Source organism: Salvia splendens, chromosome 6, assembly GCF_004379255.2.
Source record: "Salvia splendens isolate huo1 chromosome 6, SspV2, whole genome shotgun sequence".
Lineage (NCBI taxonomy): Eukaryota > Viridiplantae > Streptophyta > Magnoliopsida > Lamiales > Lamiaceae > Salvia > Salvia splendens.
This window is the reverse complement of record NC_056037.1, coordinates 2,083,935-2,106,639: the sequence shown is the minus strand read 5'-3', so window position 1 is coordinate 2,106,639 and position 22,705 is coordinate 2,083,935. Positions and strand designations below refer to the sequence as shown.

The 22,705-nt window shown below is 40.9% G+C and overlaps 1 protein-coding gene and 1 pseudogene across 1 annotated transcript; both read right to left on the bottom strand.

Moving 5' to 3' along the window:
• Nucleotides 1–4,639: 4,639 nt before the first annotated feature.
• LOC121807348 (polygalacturonase-like) lies at nt 4,640–6,790 on the bottom strand. The gene is made up of 4 exons (XM_042207568.1): nt 6,368–6,790; nt 5,604–5,893; nt 4,938–5,163; nt 4,640–4,867 (listed from the first exon to the last, which is right to left on the bottom strand). Exons 1-4 carry the CDS (start codon nt 6,788–6,790, stop codon nt 4,640–4,642), a joined length of 1,167 nt encoding a protein of 388 aa, XP_042063502.1.
• A 3,558-nt stretch (nt 6,791–10,348) lies between these two features.
• LOC121807907 lies at nt 10,349–14,061 on the bottom strand (annotated as a pseudogene).
• Nucleotides 14,062–22,705: the final 8,644 nt, after the last annotated feature.

Sequence of the window (22,705 nt, the reverse complement as noted above, 5' to 3'; positions counted from 1 at the left end):
TATTTTTTTTTATGAATAAATAAATTAAAAATTGAAACTCTGGTTTACATCATACACTCAGACATACCTGAGGAGGGTACAAGTGAAAAGCCACAAGTCGTTTAGAAAGAAGAAACATGGTGGAAACCAAGAAAAAAAAACAAGGGGCAAGGCCCCAACAAGAACAACCTCAGTTCAAGTCACCCATCGAAACCCAGAGTGGGCGGACCTCATTAAAACCCCTTGGGGAAAAAACCCCATGGGATAAAACCCCCAAGGGGAAAAAGAGTACCCTGACGAGTGACTCAAAGTGCATCGAAGACAAAACATCCGAAAGAAGTAAACACCATCATCTATCCGGAAGGTGGAGAAGAACCTGCTCGTGTGGGAAATGTGAGTACAAGATGTTGTAGGTAGCTTCTTCGATCTCAAAGATGACCCTAACTGCATCTCATGTCTTCCCATCGAAGATAACCTTGTTCCGCGTTCTCCGAACGATCGCCACTGAAGCCATGAGTGCAATCCTCTTCGCCATCTGAACAATCTGTGAACCTCTGATCTGCTGTCCTGCCCATTTGATGACACTCCTGATCGTCGTCGATCTCCTTGCGATGATCTTTCCCCAAACAGCCCAAGTCTTCGGGCATTTGAATAAGAGATGGTATGCTGATTCCTCCTCCCAACGACACAGCTGACAAGTAGGGTCCAAGTTCTCCAAGAAATGGAGGTGATCCCGTGTGGAAAGGCGTCCTCGAAGTGCGAGCCAAGTAATGAACGAGTACTTAGGAGGGACATAGTCCTTCCAAACATACTTAGCCCAGAATCGTCTCTCACCTCTCGGCCTAAACCACTCATATGCCTCATGAACCCCTTTTCCCGCGAACCAAGAACTCCAGAGTGCAGTGATCTCGTCTCGGGTGCATCTGTCCAACATCTCATCTCGGATGGACAAGAGCTTCTTTATAAGCATAGAGTCGTTCTTCTTATGCATCGTCCAATCCCATATAGATTAGCTGGAGTACTATTTACCGAGGGCATCGACATATTTTTCCTTTTTTCCCAATGATGGGATAAGGTTATAATCTCGAAAAATAATGGATAAATTAGCTAGAATATTATGAAATTTTATTAAATTCTGATTTGTAATACATTTAAAAATCGATCATAAAATTAGTAGTAAATTTTAACAGTGTTTTTAATTTCCGATGACATCTACCAGGGTGAAATGGTATTTCATCTAATGAGGTCCGCCCACTCTGGGTAGATGTCATCTAATAGTAAAATGAGATTAAACGTAATTTTTTTAATAGATGTCATCGAAGACAAATAACACTGGTAGATGTCATCTAATAGTAAAATTTACGTTTAAAAAAAATTTAAGAAATGAGATTAAACGTAAATTTTACTCTCATTTTTTAATATATTTAACAAATAACTTGATCATGTCATTAGTTTAAAATACGTTCAAAATTTATTACAAAAATGAGATTGCACGTAAATTTTACTCTCATTTTCTTAATATATTTAGAGAATAACTTAATCATGTGCCGCAAAATCAATAAATGTTACAAATAAGATGTCCGAATATTATTGTGAGAAATTGTGAAAATGTTACCACAATTCAGGATTTAATTACTAGTAAAAAATTAAACAAAAGGATTGTACTTATGTCGAAACAGCATTTGGACATTTACCCCAAAAATGTACCGATAGACCTTTACGTTATATATAGTGGCAATGCTTTATTCCTTTTTTAATAAAATATAGTTAGCCGAAAGCCTCAATAATACAAGGCACCATATTTATTTTATTTTTTAAGGGGCAACATTATTGGATCATATTGAGCTCAATTTAATTATTTAATAAACATATCATAACTGATAGTATCTGCCAAATAGCCAATTATAAAATTTAACGTGATTAGGGCACCCCCAACAGGAACAATAATCGTGGATATGCATGACAATAATTCAATTAGATGAAAGTTTATTCATTCAGTTTGATTAGTTAATGACTATTTTTTTTCTCTCTTCAAAACCTCAGCCCCTATTTGAATAAATACAGCTAGGTTTAGATCATGTTTCTATTTTTGCTCACTTCATATTACAACACAAGTATATCTAGTGCATATCACTATTAAATGATATTGCATCGCCAAGATTTGTTTCCTATAAAATGTTTTTTTTTTCGAGTGAGGTTAATTTTATTGTTAATTAAGTGTGTAAATAAATGTAAGGATAAATCAAGTATGTCGTTATCTTGATTCTTGATATAAGTATTCTATTATGATCGCCAATAATACAACCGTATGGTTGAAAATGGTAGTGGCATATTTTGGATATATAATTGAATCCTTTCTACCACTACTATTTACCGGATTTGGTATTTAAAAAATATCTTCTGAATTAGAACGTAACTCGAATATAGTCTTTTAACGATTACAATAAATACTTTAATTGGGTTAGTAAAATATGTGTATTGCTCTTGTAATAGTAAGTATCTACGTATAAGTTAAAGCTATATATAACATAAAGTGCCTGAACAATAATCAGCATTGTTTTTATTTTGTCACATCATCTTGATTTTGTCATCTTAGATTTCTATTTTATTTTATGGGACAATTACGGAATGATTAAAATTTCATAATTTTCTATAAAATTTTCAAAATTATATAATCAATTAAAATTTAATCAAAATTCACGATTTTAATGCCAAACAATCCTATTATATTTGTGGAACTCTGAAAAAACCCTCAACGTTGTATTCAAATTTATTATGTCATTAAAGACTGAAAAGTGAATAGTGTATTTTCACTGACTAAATTTTACATATAGTCTCCATTATGACTAACTTTTGTACTCCCTCCGTCCCGGACTACTCGCACATTTCTTTTTCGGCAAGGAGATTAAGGAATGCGTGTATAACAAAGTCAACAATTGCGGCTGTAAATGATAATTTTTACTAAAAAAGGAAAGAGTGCAAATAACTTGGGACGCCCAGAAAGGAAATAAGTGCAAATAGTCCGGGACGGAGGGAGTATAATAGTATCAATCATGTGACGTGTCAACGGTCAACTTTGGCACTCCCACGACTCTCACTCAATTAGGTATTTAGGTCCCATAAATTACAAATCCACACGACACTAGCGAAGCGACAAATTAAAAGTTTATAAATCGTTAATGTCATTCTCAACATATTAATAATAAGTTTGTTACTAAACTAATTGCTAATAAAATAACATAATTATACAATATATAGTTAAGGAATTGATTCAACATGCATGCATATTATTTAAATAGCATATAGGTTACGCAACTTTAATAAACTTGATTCTAAGGAATCCAATAATTAAGTTAGGAAAGTGACATACAACATGGTTAATATTTAAAATTCATAAACTTTGGATATATAGAGTAGAGAAAGTCACACTAGGTTGATGCCACGGTAAAACTTAAACAATGTAGTATCATACTATCAATTACACAATATCGACACATGATTAATATTGCAAAGAATGAAAATTTGGTTGATTGATTATACAACAAAATAAAGTCAATCATGTTTTCCCTTGTAAAAATTATGTCAAAATTTTAAATTTCATGTAACTTTATCAATTTAAATTACTTTATACTACGCATATAGCTAGATTCCATACGCACTATCGATTGTGACACTCATTTGATTTAATGCATTGCGACAGTTATCATTTGGCATAATAGATTAAAATATCCCAACATAATGAAATTATTTTTTGTTTGGGGTATATAAGAACTACTATTTCATTAAATATAATAACCTCTGATATTTTCATTTTCACGCTTATTCAGACATTGAAATCTAATTATAACGCAAGCATGACTACCTGATTTCTGAAAAAAAAGAATAAAAGAATCAAGTAAACATGATATAGAAATAAAATAAATTAAAATAATTATAGAATTAAAATAAATTAAATATTAATATAAATTGGCAGACCCAAATTTGAAATTTTGTCAGGTTGGGTTGGGCTCAATATATGTTTCAAGGGGTTCCAAATTAATGGGCTTAAAATTAAAATAACATATATGATTTATAGTAGTCAATTGGGCCAGATTGCCACGGCTCGCTAAGTTTGACGTTTAGCACGACCCATTAAATGAGGAATTTATTTAAATAAATACATGTATTTTTAAATTCATTTCATTGTACAATTATTTTTAAGAAAAAATAAATTAGAAAAGGAGGATTTTGAAAAAAAAAACATAAATTAATAGAAATAAGTATGGTACACAATAAAAATCAGACCAAATTTAGAGTATAAATAATTAAAATATATGGTTAATCGTAATGGGCCTTATTTGAACCGGTACTGGATCTCGACTGTGTTGGGCCAGGCCTTCTGGGGTGTAAAACGGCCCAAGTGGAGCCCGGTTGAATCGATACGCTTAAGCAAATCCCATTTTGTTTTATTGGTGGGTCCATATTCCAATTTAAAACTCACGAAACACTAAAAAAAGGAAATAAAAAGTCATGACTTTGATAATCTGTGTAGATAAATGTGTTGCATTGGACGATAAAATCATTACAAGCTTGTAACAAAAAGATATTGGTAACAAGTTTGGTAATTGGGCAAATACATGAAGAGTGACAGTTTAGAATGTATACAAGAATATTGTGGCAACTACAAGCAGCTCCTTGGTGAAACCGAACCAGTAGTGTATCCATCCGCATGCTCACAGTAAGCAACCGCAGGCCTTCTCAAAGTGTTCACATACGTCAGCTTAATGTCCTGCAGTTTGATGCCATAGCACGGCCTGCTGGAGCTGCACACGAACGTCATCGCTGCCTGAGTTGACGACGTCCCCTTTATGTTCTTGTACAGCACCTGGCTCACTCTCAGCCCCGAGCTCTGCACCAACAATTTTAATCATTCAATAGAAGAAGCAAAAGATTTGAAGGCGGATGATCACAAGTGTTACCTCGTGAGGGCAGCTGTTGTCCGGGCAGTATTTCTGATCGATGATGATGGGGTTCCCCACGTTTCTCATTATGAGATTTCGAAACACCAGATTCCGGGCGTAGCTTCCGTATGGCCTGGCCCACGCCTTCACCCTTACGCCGTTCTGTGTCTTGGTGAACACCGAGTTTGTGACTGTCACGTTTTGGACACCTTCTTCGTTCGCGGAGTTGCCTAGGCTTCCGATGCTGTCGTTTCAATAACCACATTATTACTCAACTTCATAAATAGTGAGGAATCAAGAGAGAATGATGGGGGTGCTCGAGCCCCCTATGTACCCGATTCCATGTCTAGGCCAAATAGAGATGTAATCATGGCCCATGACATGGAATCAGGTAAAATACTATTGAAATTCATCAATGTGAGAAGGAGGGGAAAAAATGAGAGAGAGAGATGGGGGTGCTTGAGCCCCCTAGTGTATCTGATTCCATGTCCAAGGCCACATTCTATTTGCTCGATCCACAAGTTCATGGATTTTGGGCCAATAGAGATGTAGTTGTCGCCCTGGACATGGAATCAGGTACGGATAGACTTCCGATGTTTTCGTTTAAAAAGCCACATTTTACTCAAATTCATAAACAATGAGTAGGTAAAAAATAGATGAGGGTGCTCGAGCCCCACTACGCACCTGATTCCATGCCCAGGGCCACATCCAATTTTCTCGATCCACAGGTTCATGGATCCGGGACCGATGGAGATGCAGTCGTCTCCGGTCCTAATTGTGCTGCCGGTGACGGTGACGCCTCTCGACGACTGGATGTGGATGCCATCGGTGTTGGGGCTGCCGCTAGGCGCCGTGATCTTTACATTTTGTATCTTGATGTTGTTGCTGTGGTTGATCGCAATGTGGATGGTCTGGCTGTTGAGGGATGTAAGACCACGCATCACCACGTTGCTGCACCATTGGAACGTTATCGACTGTCCATACGCAATCAATTTTATTAGTTAGATGAGAGTCAAACCAAATGCATCAATTTTGTTACTTGAATTTTAATACGAGTACTAAATTGAAAAAGTATAAGAGAAACAAATAAAAAATATTTGAAATATTGTTAGTGACAACTTACTACTTCACCCGTTTCCTAAAAATAGGAACTTTAGAAACAACATGAGTTTAGTGCAAAATTGGTAGAGTAAGAGAGAAAGATTAAAATAGGTAAAGTACATGAGAAGAATTTTTTTTTATGGAATTAGTGTTAAATGGCTTGTAAGGTTCATTTCCTACATAGGGTTTCTATTTCTAGAAAACGGATTAAAAAGGAAAGAATTTTTATTTTTAGAAAATGAAGGGAGTACAATATGAAAATTGTCTATTTTTTTTTAGAAATTAAAATTATATTGATAAACATAACTATTAGTAGTGGACTGTTTAAACTTTTTATGTTGCCTTACTCTAGCGCCGCCGGGGCAGCGGCCGTTGCGCTGCCGGCACGACCAGAAAGCGTGGCCTTTCGCATCAACCGTGCCCCCAACGACCGTGAGCCGGCTGACTTTATAAAACAAGATCCAAAACTCGGAGTTTCCGATGACGTTGTAGTTGTCGGGAGCGACGATCGTCCCACTCATTTCGAACACGATTCTGCTCCGGCACGGCCCGACGAACCATATGGACTTAAGCAAGTACTTCCCCCTCGGCACCGACACCGAGGCCGGCTTGACCGAGCTGCACGCGGCCTTCCACGTGCGCAGGAAGGCCGCGGTCGAGTCGGTCCGGCCGTCCCCCCTCGCCCCGAAGGAGACCACATTGTAGGCCGCGGAAGGGGAGAGTTGAATGACAATTAGGAGGGAACATAGCAATATTGCCGATTTAGGCATGGTGGGGGAAAGTTTCTTTATTTTTGAATAGTTATGTGACAAAATGTGATGTGACAAAGGTGATTTTATATTGGGATTTGTTTGATGAGTTTATTTATTTATCTCAGCGATGAAGGAGGTGAATCCGAGTGATTTTTAGATCGCGATTCACGTGGAGTACTAGAATATGTACGGTGACATGGGTGATGACTTAATTTGCTTAATTGTGCTATAAATATTGATCGGAGAATTTAATTCTTTCAGTCAACACCATGTGTGGTTTATTATTTTATATTTACTACCAAGAATCTTGATGGACAAATAGATTGATTTGTTTATGGATAGGATAGTGCATTATTCCGTGTAAAAAAAAGGTTAACTTCTACTAGTAGAAATAGACAAAATAACAACTAAATTTCATATATTTTTGGCCAATCTCACAATTTTCATAAATGATCGATTATATCATAATTTTTACATTTTTACTCAATTATTCCATAATCTTTTATATTTGGGAAAATTATGTACGATATTTGATACGAACCTCTATTATTATTATTTAGTTTAGATATTATAGGGATTTAACATATCTTTTTCTATATCTTTGTTTTCTTGTTCATTAAGTCAGTAGCATTATAAATAGGATAGATTGTTATCTTTTTTATTCATTCAATCAATATATGAAATTATCATTCTTTTGGCTCAATTGAGTAGCAAACAAGAAACATCTCCTAAAGTTGCCGACGAGGCTGATCTCGCGCTCAACCGTCCCTTTTTGCCGTCCAAGTCACGACCCAACGTTGGGCGCTCGACAACGACGACATCTCGTTTCTTGATTTTGTGTGGAAATCGACGTTAAGGATTTAGGTCCTTAACAACTGGTGCTTTCATTGAGAGCTGACCCTCCCACCATCTCGAACCGAAGCTACACCGCTACCCGACGGAAAACATTCCGCACACAGCAACTGCTTTGGTTGTCGAGTCCCGCCTGTCCGCCGACGGGAAGGATTCCCGCGTGCCGCGTCGAAGTCAGACGATCATCATCCACCACAGCCACGCCTCAGTTCGTCAACATGTCATACGACTACACCGGCTATCGCCGTCGTCAATACGACTTCCCTCAGGCCACACAGCCATGCCGTCCCTACCATCCGGCCCAACCTCACCGTGTAACCAGTTGGGACCCTCCAAGCATCCGGGTGGAAGTACTCCGCCCGCCGTCATGGCTTGATCCAGAATCACCCTACGTCTCACACCACTTGGATCCACCTGATCGTCGCCCACGGCCGAGATACCAGCCCATCGAGTACCGCGATGGCTCGCAAGACGCTTGGCCCCGACATCGCGGCGGCTACGTCGAGAGGGGTGGCCACCTATCTGATCGCGGAGAGCATCAGACCCAATTACGGTTTGATCGCTACCCGACAACCGCAACGCAGCGGCACCGCCCAACGTGCTGGGACCCACCGGCGCAACAGCAGGACCGCGGCTACCCGACCGTTGACCGAACCCGACGCTCGGAGACGTGCTGGGACCGACCTCGCCCTCGGGAGGAGGTGAGAGCGCGAGTCCAGCCCGCCTCCCACCAGCCCTGCTACTCCACCGAAAATCCAACGCGGGACCTGTACAGTCAGCCCGCACGTGTGACCAGTCAAACTCCAGAGCAGCCACGCCTGCCGCTAATACGGGTCTCCCAAGCGGAGAAGTCAGAACGGTCCAGGTTGGGTCTCTGCTGGCACTGTCCCGAGAAATGGGTGAGGGGACATATGTGTAAACAATGCATTCTATGTTATGCGGATGATGGGGAGGAGTTTGAGGAGAACATTCAAGATGAGAATTTAGCCGAAGAGAAAACTGATTATACTCCCACGATAGTATTCGGTGATGATGTTCCCAATGACATTACCGATGTTCACAATGATGGCGCTCCTCTTGATGTTCCAAACAACGAGTCCCCTGGAGAGTTCGTCAAGAACATAGGGATTGTCAAGAACGACAATGAGTCACCGCAAGTGCTCGTTAGGGTATATGATGAGTAGATTGGTGAAAAGGAGGAGACATTGCTAGAAGATAAAGAGGAATATGGTTCTATTGGTGAAGTGGAGAAGATAATCGCCTCACTCAATGTTGTTCAAGTGTCATCCAAAAATGTTGTTGCAAATTGTTGGGGCAAGAAAGGAGATGGTGCTTACACCGATTTGCCCGTAATTGCTTGTGTCTATGTGGATTTGAATGTCGGTGATGTTCCAAGTATGAATCATCGATCAATATCGCTCGACAAAGATGCAAGGTTGATCCCTCCGAGTAATGACATGCCATGCTTGGGCATTCTGGGAGGCGTGGACAAGTTTTTCGATTTGGCAAGGAATTTTTCCAACAAAGTTGGGTCTCCTTTGTTGATTTTTTATGGAAGTGAAGAAGGGAGACATCCATCTGTTCGGTGTGTGTTTGATCCAGGAGGAGTTGCCTCGCCGAAGCTTCTGCTTTCAACTCTCCTTTTTGCTTCGTGGTTCCCACCTTGAGGACAAGGTGGATTTTAACCGTGGGGGAGTTGATACGAACCTCTATTATTATTATTTAGTTTAGATATTATAGGGATTTAACATATCTTTTTCTATATCTTTGTTTTCTTGTTCATTAAGTCAGTAGCATTATAAATAGGATAGACTGTTATCTTTTTTATTCATTCAATCAATATATGAAATTATCATTCTTTTGGCTCAATTGAGTAGCAAACAAGAAACATCTCCTAAGGTTGCCGACGAGGCTGATCTCGCGCTCAACCGTCCCTTTTTGCCGTCCAAGTCACGACCCAACGTTGGGCGCTCGACAACGACGACATCTCGTTTCTTGATTTTGTGTGGAAATCGACGTTAAGGATTTAGGTCCTTAACAATATTGTATACATTATATGTGAACAAAGTTCTGCTACTTAAATTATATCGTTTAAAACATCTAATGTGTCACACTTATAATTTTTCCACATGTAAACATTACGTCAATAAATTCAGACATGTAGCACGCCAAAATTGTTCTTCATGGGAGAATAAGAAAAAATAATAATGTTATTATATAGTTAATCCTTTTTTATAGTCGTGGGACCGACCGGAAATTAACCAAATTTAATTAGTTTTTACAATTTGTCCAAAGTCCTAATAAAAAAATTGCAATTGTTAGGAGTCCGAAAACCAAAGCACTCAAATATGCATAAATAAAAAGAAAAATCAGAAAAAGAAATGTGATTGAGGCAGAAGGCATGTGCAAGAACAATGAAAACTCGCAATTAAAGAAAATGCAGAATAAATACGATATTAGTATTGGCTTATAACGTGAGAAGTAGTGTATGAGGCCGAAAACACAGGCGGAGTTTCTCCATTTAATATTCCTGTAAAATAATCATATTAATTAAGATATTAATTTCATTTCTCATTTGAGATCAAGGGCCAATGAGGTAACGCCTAGGGGTATAATAACTAATTTAATTATTGTATATTCATCACATATATGACGATTTCTCGAACCAATGTTTCCCTCATAATCATATAACGTAATAGTGGATATATGTGATTTTCTTGACACTCAAACCTCATTTTGTGCACGCTTCTTAAGTGATACCTTAAAATGATTAGCACTAATTATGGGGTTAAACGAATAACATTTCGTGTGATAGAAGGCCTTGTCTCATGTTTAAGGCCGGGGGATATGGGCAAGATCATGTATTAATACCGTTCATGTTTAGTAGCCGAGTTGGGATTTGTCATGCTAATTGGAGTGGAGTAATAAATTTCAGAATTTGGTGGATTTATTTAATACATTAAAAAATATTATTGAAATTTTTAATTTCACAAAATTCATAAAAGTCAAAGCTCGATTTGCTCGTTTATTAATTTGTTTGAAATTATAGAGAAAACAAGCAAATTGAACTTTGATTTTTGTGAATTTTGTGAAATTAAAAACTTCAATAACATTTTTTAATGTAATAGAATCAAACCAAATATATAAATTGAAACGAACAAAGTTAAACGTGCGACAAACGAGAGTGATGCTCACATAAGGAGCTCACATAAGGTATGTAGCATATCATTCCTCATCTTATCATATATATATATATATATATATATATATATATATGGGGCTATTCATTGGTTAATTCATTATTTATTTTTATGGATTGATTAATTCTGAAATATTGAGTTAGTTGACTTAGTTCGGTAGACGCTCCTAATTGCTATAGATTTGGATCCAATCTTACTCGGATTGTTGTACTTAATATTGGATCGTATAAAATATTACATTAAATATATAATAAATAAACAATATATACTCCTACCTTTCTATATCTTCCTACAAATTTAAATTCTAGTAAGACATAGTTCCATTGTTTAAAATATAAGTGTGGTTAGAAATTTGGACTTCCTCATGACTAATTTGTCATTTAATGTGTATGGTTGTCTTTTAGTTGCCCAATTAAAATGATTTATTAAAGATTAAAGTTTGGGCTAAAGTGTATTTATTTGTTGTGGGAATAAGTGTAGATACCATTTTGTGATTTTCTATTTGATGATGGACCAAATAGAAAATAAAGGAGCTTATATTTATATAAATATAAGATTAGGTTATGGTCCCTGACGTCAGAAGAACATTCGATATCTATGTATTCTCTCGGCAGACTATTGCGAAGAATGTCCCAGATCGTTTGGAAGGTCCATAGCCGCAGCAAAGCAGTTCCACCATTCAATTTGTTATGGATCAATGTACGTTTCCGCTCTACAGTTTATGTTCCTTCTCCGTCGTTCTTGGTTAATCATCATAGAGAGCTTTATGTAATTGTTCACTCAATTATTTCAACAAGTGTAACATTTATTGTATACTTTAATTATTTGTAATAAATTCCAAGTGAAGGGTGTTAGAAGGTTTATACGAAAGTTTTCATAATATATGCGAGTATAAAACACTTGAACACTCGATGATCCGATGCCCCAAATATGTGATGTACCCGACCCGACCTGTGGGCATGCGGGTCGTGACAAAGTATTATCTGTATGTATGCCCGATCAAATACAATTTGTCATAATTTAATGAAAGTCGCCACATTGTAAACAAATTATCATAATTAATTGTGATTGCACTATAATTAGTTAATGCAGAGAGAAAAATACAAACTCATAGACCCAAAACTTATGGTGCACTGAATATATATTCGAACCTATAAATATTTACTCTCAAATATTAACCATGGTTAATGACCGAGCCCAAATGTATGGGGTTTAGGCTATAAATTTTTTGAAAAATAGTAGTAATAATATAGTACACCGACTACAAAATTACTAACATATATACCTACCTGAGTATGAGAAAATATATTTAATAAAGTATCAATATTTTGTTCGAAATCAATTTTAAAAAATAGGCTAAAAAAAACCTTGATCAATGATATATGTATACCTGATTGGGACAATTTTTATTGTTGGGGCAGTAATTCTTGTCAATGATTATTGGGTTTATAACATTAACCATAGTGAGATCCTCGTAATGAATTTCTAACAAATCCATTGCTAGGCCTTGCCCATGTTTTGATTCTCACACCATTTTGGGTCCCACTCAAAACACACGTTTTCACCGTCACATTTTCCACTCCTGCTTCATTCAATACCCACCCTACCCTAGACTTCCAATGCTGCATAAAAATAAAATTTAATGTTTACAACAATGTTCATCAAATATTGATGATTCAAGAAAGGATATATAGTCATGGTGGTACCTTATGCCGTGGCCCGGGCCGCATGCGACGTTTTGAACAAACACGTTGGAGGTTCCGGGATGCAGTCGTCCCCAGTGGCAAGGCGGGAGTTGGTGATGGAAACTCCCGTTGAGTGTCCAATGTGAATTCCGTCGGTGTTGGGGCTTTCATCGGGCGCGAAGATTTTGATGTTTTGGAGTTTTGTGTCTTGGCAGCCGTGGATGACTATGTGAAACATTTGGCTGTTTATGGAGGTTAATCCGTTGATGCTTGTGTTGTTGGAATTGAGGAATGCCAGTGACTAGTCATGAAAGAAAATATCACAAGAAAAAAAGCTATGTTTTGAAATTATATTTTTAAGGTGCTTCATATCATCCACATTTTTACATACTAATTATATAAAATTTGAAACATCTATAATTATACTTGAAAAATAGAGATAGCTCGTTTAGTCTAGTATAAAACTCATACTACTAGTTATTGTCTTACATAATCTCAATGCATGACATTAGAATACACAACAGAATTATAGTTTGATACTGTATAAAACAAATTAAAAACCAGAGTTTTACCGTTGCTCCATGTGGACATTTCTTGCCGGCAACTTTGCAGGCCCACAAATTGGCACCTAGGGTTCCGCCACGGATAGAAACTCCAGTGACCCTTTTGAACATCAACCAGTGGACACTATTACGAATGACATTGTAATTGGATGGGGCTGAAAGAGTCCCGTCAATCTGTATGGTTATGGCATTATTTTTGCACGTGCTTCCGTCGAAATGCACATTTTCCAAAATGTACCTTCCCCGTGGCACATATATGGTGGCCGGAGAGGCGGAGGCGCATGCAGCTCCCCAAGCAGCTTGAAAGGCCTTGGCGCAGTTGGATTTTCCGTCAACTTTTGCACCGTAGGAAAGAACATTGTAGGTAGGGTTTGCTGCTAGAATTCATGCTGAAAAGTAGTGTAAAAATGCGAATTTTAAATTTTTTTTGGTGCAGTGTGCTTTTTTTGTTGTGTTTTTGTTTGTGATTTGAACTCGTTCAGTAGCTGCATTTATAGTCTATAGAGTTGGACTAACTAAGAAAATGTTATAAATCCATTCTAACAATGCAATGATCATTTTGTGGACATATAGTTATCATTTACTGTATTAAATAAAATAGTCAACTTACTATGATAAACAAAGACTAATACTCCATATAATAGGATTTCACAAATTTTAGACCACATGAAGCAATAAATTCCCATGGTACTATTTTTGGTATTCTTCTTAAATGTTATTATTGGTACTCTTGTCAAACGTATAATAAATATAAAAAATTATTAAAAATAAGTAAATAATTTCATTAATTAGTTGGATAAAAAAATCGTTATATTTATTTGTAAATTTTTGAATGGACTAATTATAAGTTTCAGGTAATATATATAATATTAATATAATTTTAAAAAATATATTTTTGTGTTTAATATATTCAGAATTATGTCTTTTGGAACGTTTATTCGTCTTCTGAAGCAGATTTTTAATTTTTTAATACAGCAAATTTTTACCATTATTTATAATCTTTTTAAAAAGTATTTTTACTAGAGTAGTGATCTAAGGAAACCACTTACTTTATTTAAATATTGATACTCATTATACATCATTTCAATCTCATGAAATCGAATTTATAATGACGATATATGAGTTTTGAAATAGTACACAACCTTAAAACAAATGTGTATGATTTGATTTAATTCATTGACTCGCCTAAATACGTCAACTGAAAGCCATAAAATTCTTGAATTGCCAAAAGCCATAAAATACTATTGTTGTTTGATGGATCCGCGAATTTTTGATGTTAGCAAATGCTGGTAGAGAATGAAAATACAGACACAAAGAATTTACGTGGTTCGATTTACTGAAGTAAATCTACGTCCACGGGAAAAAGGGAGGGCAAGATTGTATTGCTTGATCTGTTTTCTACAGCTTACAAATACAGACTTGCTATTTGCTATATGGTGTTTTATCTCTAGAGAGCTTAACCCTCTTCTATCTGATCTAAGTTCTATTTATATCTTGAACTAAGATCGTGGCTTGCATCACCACCCTAAGTCGTGGATGTCGTGTAGGTCATGGCCTAAGATCGTGGATGTAGCGTAGGTCATGGCCTACGATCGTGGCCTGAGTTGACACCACGTGGTAGTTGGTGTGTTGGACATCCTGTATGGGTCCACTAACTCCTTGTTCGGTCGAATACTGAGACCGAACTGCTTTGGTTGCCGATCTGAGAGTAGAGCTTGATTGGATGGCTTTTACCGAGCTGTAGGCTGAGGCCGAACTCTTTGGTAATGCCGAACTCATACTCCTGCTTTGGTTGCCGATCTGAGAGCAGAGCTTGATAGGTTGGCTTTTACCGAGCTGTAGGCTGGGGCCGAACTCTTTGGTAATGCCGAATTCATACTCTTCCTTGGGCTTTGGGCTGATGGGCCGTCATTGCTGTTGGGCTTGTTTAGTACGCACCCCATCACTACCCCCCCCGAAAGACGAAGTGAATCACTTCGGCGAAGCGAGTCACTTCGGCATTCTGCAAAAGGGGACGGGGGAGGCTGAAGTCAGGGGACGTGCCCTGCGCGTGACTGCATTAAATGCGGCATTAAATGCGACAGTAAAATCCGGCCGTCGAATCCTGAAAAGGTGGGATATGAAACGGTGCGATGATTTGAAATCTTTTCCAAATCTGATAAATACCGCCTTTCTTCATCATTTGAACACCTTTGCTATTGGCTTCTTCTGCACTCTATCTTTTGCGTGAAAAATTTCCTTCCGCTTTCAAAAATTTCCTCAGGATTTCTTCAAACTTTCAAAGAGTAAGAACCATGTCTGCTTCTTCTTCGTCTGAGTCTGGTAGCGGTAGAAAAGGGGGTAAGGGGTCTTCTAGCCGGAAAGAATCCGGGGAGAAGACCGTAGAGTATTTTCACAGTATCTTGAGTAAGGATACTGTGATATCCCTTTACGAAAAATACTCTTTTCCTGGGGGGAAGGCGGTGGTTCCCGACGAAGATCATAGGGCTAACGACCCGCCGGAGGGTTATGCCACCGTTTACGAAGCCTGCTTAGAATGCGGGCTTCGTTTCCCTCTTCCCCCACCTTTTGTAGAGCTTCTTGATTTTTTTCAACTCCCTTTAGGTCAGGTGACTCCGAATTCTTGGAGGCACTTGTCGGCTTTTGCTGCCGAACTCCGTAGGTTAGATAAGGATCTGTCTCTGCGGGCAATCCTTAATTTTTTCCAATTTAAAAGGAAGGGATCTTGGTTTTACTTGATCCCCTTACAGCCTTTTAGGGCATTCTGCAAAACCAAGTGGCCGAAATGGCAAAACCGCTTCTTTTTTTATAATAGGACAGCGGCTCCGGGCTTCCCCTGGAGAGGGCCGAAGTCCGTGATTCCTCACCCTCGGTTAGAACCATTGGCCGAGCTCGATGACGAGCTCAACAAGATTCCCCTAGTTAGGAAACAATACACGGAGTCTGAGCTCGTCAAGGGCGACGTCGTGTTCGACATCTCGTCTTCGGACGAAGAGGCCGAGGGTGAGGATTTCTCTTTACCTTTATGTTCTACTGCTTTAACGAAGAAAACTAACCTTGCTTTCTTGCTTTTTTGGCAGTGTTCATGCTGAACAAGGCTACCCGAAAATCTTCGGAGTCCAAGGAGCCGGAGAGGCCGAAAACCACCAGCTCGGCGTCTGATGCCGAGAGGACTCCGAAAAGGCAAAAAACCTCTTCGGATCCGAAGAAGCCGGAGTCAACTTCGGCAAAGGGGAGGGGGAAGGCCCAGAAGCCCCCGAGAGCGCCAGAGAAAGACGTGGTCTTGGCGCCTCCTTCGGAACATATCTGTGAGCCTTTTTTTATGGCCCACGGACTTCGCCGAGGTGAATTCTCTTCTTGATTTTCTGGCCTTGCTTTTTTTTTTTTTTTGTATTTTTTGTGGTCCCTTTGTTGACTTTTTTTCTTTATTCATTTTCAGAGGAAAGATATGCTCTCCAAGCTCGTCGCCGTCGAACTCTCCAAAGCGTCCAATGACTATGCCGAGATGCAGAGGAAGTTGGCGGCTGCTTGTCATCGGGCCGAACAGGCTGAGGCTAAATTTGAGAAGGCCAGAGCTGCTAGGATTTCGGCCCAGGATGAAGCTCAGTTTGCCAAAAACCAGCTCGTCATCCAGCGAGAGCAGGCGAAGCGGAGCGATGCTGCTGCCGTGGTTGCCCAAGGGGAGGCTCTCCGTGTTTACACGGAGAAACTCTTTTTGAGCAGCCAGTTCTCGGCCTTTGTCGGTAGCCTGGTAAGGCTAATTGCCGATAAGGGCGAGCAGGGGGCCGACGTCGTGCTGCCTCTGTACAGCCGAGAGATAGCAGCTCGGCTTCAGAATCTGCCGCTCCTTGAGGAGCTCGCTTCATCTTCGGTCCTGCTTTCTGCAGACCGAGTCCGGAGTTGTCGAGCTGATCGGGACGAGAACCTGGAGGCTATCTTTGCCTCCGTGGGACCCGTTTCACCCGCTTCGACTTACAACGGAGAGGGTGAGGCCGAGCCGCTGGAGCGGGAGGCCGAAGTCGATCAGGCCGGGCATCCGGAGAAGGAGGCCGATCAGGAGGCGGAGGCGAGGCCGGCAGGAGGCGAGGCCGAGGCTGAGGTAGCCCAGGAGAAGGAAGCTGTACCAGACCGAGGAGCCGGAGACGAAGCAGGCGGAGTATGATTTCGTCTCCCTTCTCTTAGTCTAGTTTCTTCCTTGTAAAATGGCCTTGAAGCCCTAGTGTAAAAAATTTTCCTTGTGAATGAAAAATTCTCTACATTTGTCTTCGTATAGCTTTTCGTACTCGCCTTTATTCCTGTTGTATTTTACTATCTGCTCGGTATAGCTGCCGAACTAATATAGCTGCTTTGTACCCAAGGAGATGGAGATACTTCACTGGAAACGGCTGTACTCTTCGGCTTTAGACGAAGCTGAGAGAAGAGCTATAGCCGATCAGACGAAGAATGACGAGCTTCTGGCTCGTTTAGTGAAGCTGGAGGCCGATAATAAGGACTTAGAGTCCGATAAGAAGGATCTGGAGGCCGAGCTGAATACGACCATTGCTGAGAGGACTGCGTACGAGGATTACATCCGTGTGCGCGGGGGATTGACCATCTCAGATGTTCAGAGTCGAGTTGACGAACTGTGGGAGGAATATCTTGTACTCCGGAGGAACAATGCGCTGGAGAGCTCGGCTTGCCAACAAGTTGTGAAATCATTACGGCGCTGGGCTTCTCGGTACGACATTGTTCTTTCTCGGCGCCCCTCCATAGAAAGATTCCTTCGGCATATCGTGCCAACAGATGCTCGCACTCCAGATCAAACCTCTGGTTCCCTTGTTCAAAATCCTACTCCCAGCCAACAACGAACTCCGGAACAGCCGGAAACGTCAAGACGAGAACGGGCTCAGGAGCAACCGGAATCGTCAAGACTGGGACGGACTGAAATTCGCCGAGGAGTTGTGACTATGAGCGAGCAAGATCAGCAGATGCTTATTGCAGAGACTCTTCATCGCCGAGGTGTTAGGACTTCTCGGGCTCGGGGAAGAGGCGTTGGGTCGAGGATAGCATCTCGTCGACCTGCTTATTCTTCATCTGCTCGAAACAACCGAACTCGGCTTCCAGAGGATTTTGCAGATAGGTGGCTTAACTTCAGCAACCCTGGACGGTAGAATAGTCCTTTGTAATAGCGTAACGCCATTTTGTAGGGTAGCGGAGTTGTATGCCGAACAAGATTTGATAAATGAAATTTTGTTTTCGCTTCTAACACTGTATTTACAGCTTAGCGAAAAAATTTCATCGTACTTGTCCTCGGTCTTATGAAGTAAACTTCTTTGACCGGACTTGGTCCTTGGTCTGATGAAATAAACATCTTTGACCGGACTCGTCTTTGGTCTGATGAAATAAACACCTTTGACCGAACTCGTCTTTGGTCTGATGAAATAAACATCTTCGACCGGACTCGTCTTTGGTCTGATGAAATAAACATCTTTGACCGGACTTGGTTTGTGTTCTAATTTTGCGATTTTTGTCGCCGGGATCGAACTTTCCCTTGTCCTAATTCGGCGAGTTTTATCGCGTGGATCGGACTTTCCCAGTTAACCGAAGTGGTCTTATGCAGTAAACCTCTTTGACTAGACATGGTCGTCCTCGGTCTTATGAGGTAAACTGCTTTGACCGAACTTGGTCGTCCTAATTCGGCGAGTTTTATCGCGTGGATTGGACTTTCCCTTGTCCTAATTCAGGCAAGTTTTATCGCGAGAATCGGACTTTTGTTGCAGTTCGTTTCAGACGAAGTGCTTGGTTCTTAAGCAGAATTGTGGTCTTGTATCCTCTTTAGAAGCTTTGACACACAATCGTGGGCTTGTTGCAGCTCGTTTCAGACGAACTGCTTGTTTAAGCTGAATTGTGGTCTTATATCCTCCTTGGAAGTTTGGACTCACAATCGTTGGCTTATTGCAGTTCGTTTCAGACGGACTGCTTGTTAAGCTGAATTGTGGTCTTATATCCTCCTTAGAAGCTTGGACTCACAATAGTCTTTAATAATCGATCTAAAAAGGGGATCAGTCTTTAAAGAACGATATACCTTGGTACCATTTGTAAGAGACGACAAGCACATAGGGACAAAACACATAGAGAAAAAATGAAAAAGACGAAAGAAAAAACTTTAAACTTTTTATAAAACGACAAGTAAAAGGTGCAAGTAAAAAACAAACAAATAAAAACACATACCCCTATGACCGAACTAGACACGAGACGGACTGACCGGACTTGTCTCTTACAAGTGGAACTTCTTGAGGTTGGAGACGTGCCATGTTCGGGGTACTTGTTCTCCTGACATGTGAGTCAATTTATAAGACCCTTTGCCGAGGACTTCTGACACCCGATATGGACCCTCCCATGTGGGTTCGAGTTTGCCCAGCTTTTCTGCTCGGCTTACTTCGTTGTTTCTCAAGACGAGATCTCCCACTTGAAATTGAAGCTTTTTCACCCTTTGGTTATAATACCGGGCTACTTGCTCCTTATACTTGGCTGCTTTTATGCACGCCAATTCTCTTCTTTCTTCGGCGAGATCTAGTTCTGCTCTCAGTCCGTCGTCATTCATTTCTGAGGAGAAATTTAGAGTTCGGGGACTGGGTACGCCGATCTCCACCGGAATTACGGCTTCAGTGCCGTACACCAGACTATACGGAGTTTCACCGTTGGAGGTTTTGGGTGTAGTTCGGTAGGACCATAGGACTTGAGGGAGATTTTCTACCCATTGTCCTTTGGCTTGTTCTAACCGAGCTTTCAACCCTTTCACCAGAATCCGGTTCGTTACTTCCGTTTGTCCGTTTGCTTGGGGATGGGAGACCGAAGTGAACCGCTGTTGTATGTTCAGCTCTTGGCACCAATTCTTGAACGTCTTGTCGGTGAACTGAGTCCCATTATCCGAGATGAGGATGTGGGGTATGCCAAATCGGCACACTATGTTCTTCCAGACGAAGTCCAATGCCTTTGAGCTCGTTATCGTAGCTAATGGTTCAGCCTCCACCCACTTCGTGAAGTAGTCCACGGCAACGATAAGGAATTTCATTTGCCGAGGAGCTTGAGGAAGTGGTCCCACTATGTCTATGCCCCATTGCATGAAAGGCCAAGGGCTTTGCATAGTGTATAGATCGGTCTGCGGCATCCTTGGGACATTTGCATGAATTTGGCACTTCGTACACTTCTTGACGAGCTGCACTGCCTCTTGTACCATGGTTGGCCAATAATATCCCCATCTCAGAACTTTTTTAGCTAAAGCTCTGGCTCCGATGTGGCTACCGCACGATCCTTCATGAACTTCTCTGAGGATGTAGTCCGTCTCTTCTGGTCCTACGCACCGCAATAACGGCTGGAGGTAAGACTTTCTAAAGAGGACTCCTTCATGAAGTTCGTACCGAAGAGCTCGGCACGTGATCTTCCGAGCTTCTCTCTTATCCTCGGGCAATTGTCCTTGATCCAGATACTGCAAGATCGGCGTCATCCAGTTCGGCGAGCTGGATACAGAATGTACCTCGGCTTCATCAATGCTTCGATGCATTAATTCTTCCGCCTTTGAGCTCGGATCTGAGGCCAACTTACTTAAGGTATCTGCTCGGCTATTTTCCGCTCTGGGAATGCGGATTATCCGAAAATAGGAGAAACTTCGGCTGATGCTTTGCGCTTTGTCCAAATACTTCTTCATTCTCTCGTCACGGGCTTCACTTGTACCCAACATGTGATTTACTATGACTTGTGAATCACAATGGACTTTGAGAGATTTGACGAGTAGACTTTGCGCTAACTGGAGTCCGGCCAGGAGGGCTTCGTACTCGGCTTCATTATTAGTAGTGGGGAATAGGAAACGAAGTGAGTAGGTTACCTCGTGTCCGTCGGGAGCGACAAGTAAAATACCAGCTCCACTTCCCATCTTGTTTGAAGCTCCATCTACGAATCCGCTCCAGCAGTCCGGCGGCTCTACTTCGGATTCCAAGGGCTGTGCTAGTTCGGCATTGGCAGAATTCTTCTGTTCGGCAATAATAGGAATTGCTTGATCGAACTTCGCTTCTGCAAGAAAATCTGCCAAGGCTTGTCCCTTGATGGCTTTCCGAGGTAGATATTCAATTGTGTGCTCTCCCAACTCTATAGCCCACTTGGCGATTCTGCCTGATGCTTCTGGCTTGGTCAAAACTTGCCGAAGAGGTAGATCGGTTAAGACGCATACCTTGTGAGCATAGAAGTATGGCCGCAGTCTCCTTGCTGCATTTACTAACGCCAGAGCAATTTTTTCCAGAGGTTGATACCTTGTTTCTGGACCTCTTAATGCTCGGCTTGTAAAGTAGATGGGAAACTGCTTTAGGCCTTCTTCTCGTACAAGCACCGCGCTGATGGTTTGATCCGATGCCGCTAAGTATAAGAATAGTACTTCGGCTTCGGCTGGAGCAGAGAGAATAGGAAGCTCGGCTAGATAACTTTTGAGCTCGTCAAAGGCCTTTTTCTGCTCGGCTCCCCACTCGAACTTTGGTGCCTTTTTCAACACCTTGAAGAACGGCAGTTGCTTTTCGGCTGCTTGGGAAAGGAATCGACTCAGTGCGGCTAGACATCCGGTTAGCCTTTGCACGTCATGTATGGACTTCGGCATTGCCATGTTCTGAACGACTTGAACTTTTGAGGGGTTTGCCTTGAGTCCGTCTTTTGAAACCCAACAACCCAGAAACTTTCCCGAATCTACCAAAAAGGTACACTTTTGGGGATTAAGTTTGAGGTTGGCTTTCTTGAGCACGTTGAGAGTGGACTTGAGGTTGTGCTCGTACTCCGAGGTGCTTTTGCTCTTGACGACTATATCGTCAACATATACTTCGACTTCCTTTCCAATCAGGTGCCGAAAAAGCTTGTCTACCATCCTTTGATAAGTGGCTCCGGCATTCTTTAAACCGAATGGCATCTTTTTATAAGCGAAAATGCCGAAATCAGTAATGAAGGCCGTTTTTGAAGCGTCAATCTCATCCATTAAAACCTGATGGTATCCTTTGTATAGATCAAGAAAACAAAAAATTTCAAAGCCTATCAGAGCTTCTACTTTTTTATCTATGTTCGGAAGGGGATAGCAATCTTTGGGACAGTGCTTATTTAGATCGGTGAAATCTATGCACATCCGCCATCCTCCTTCCTTTTTCTTGATCATGACAGGATTGGCCACCCACGAAGGGTACTTCACTTCGAATAACACATCCGCCTTCAATAATTGACGGACTTCGTCATGGATGACTTGACTTCGTTCTGCCGCAAAGAGTCTTTGCTTCTGTTTTATCGGCCGGACCGAAGGATCAATATTTAAACGATGAGTGATTACCTCGGGGGGCACTCCGGTCATGTCCAACGGAGACCATGCAAAGACGTCTTTGTACTCCTTGAGGAGCTGGATGGTTTTTTCCCGAAGTAGAGGCGTTCCCGCGAAGCCGATCTTAACCGTTCTGGATGGGTCGTCTTCGTACAGCTGAACTGTCATCGAGTTCGGCTCATGTATGACTTCGGTCATCGCCTCTGACTCCGGCTGCTGTGATTGCTATGCTTGGTGGTGCCGATCTGACTGCTCGGCACTTCTAAGCGCAATTTGCAGACATTCCTTTGCTCTCTTTTGGTCACCTCGGA

What these genes read in the sequence shown, in the direction of transcription:
- LOC121807348 (XM_042207568.1), bottom strand. Translation starts at nt 6,790, where the DNA reads ATGCCTAAATCGGCAATATTGCTATGTTCCCTCCTAATTGTCATTCAA. An exon ending in GGCCCTGGGCATGGAATCAG is followed by an intron (nt 5,164 to 5,603) that starts GTGCGTAGTGGG and finishes TTGAAACGACAG; the next exon opens with CATCGGAAGCCTAGGCAACT. An exon ending in ACAACAGCTGCCCTCACGAG is followed by an intron (nt 4,868 to 4,937) that starts GTAACACTTGTG and finishes TTGTTGGTGCAG; the next exon opens with AGCTCGGGGCTGAGAGTGAG.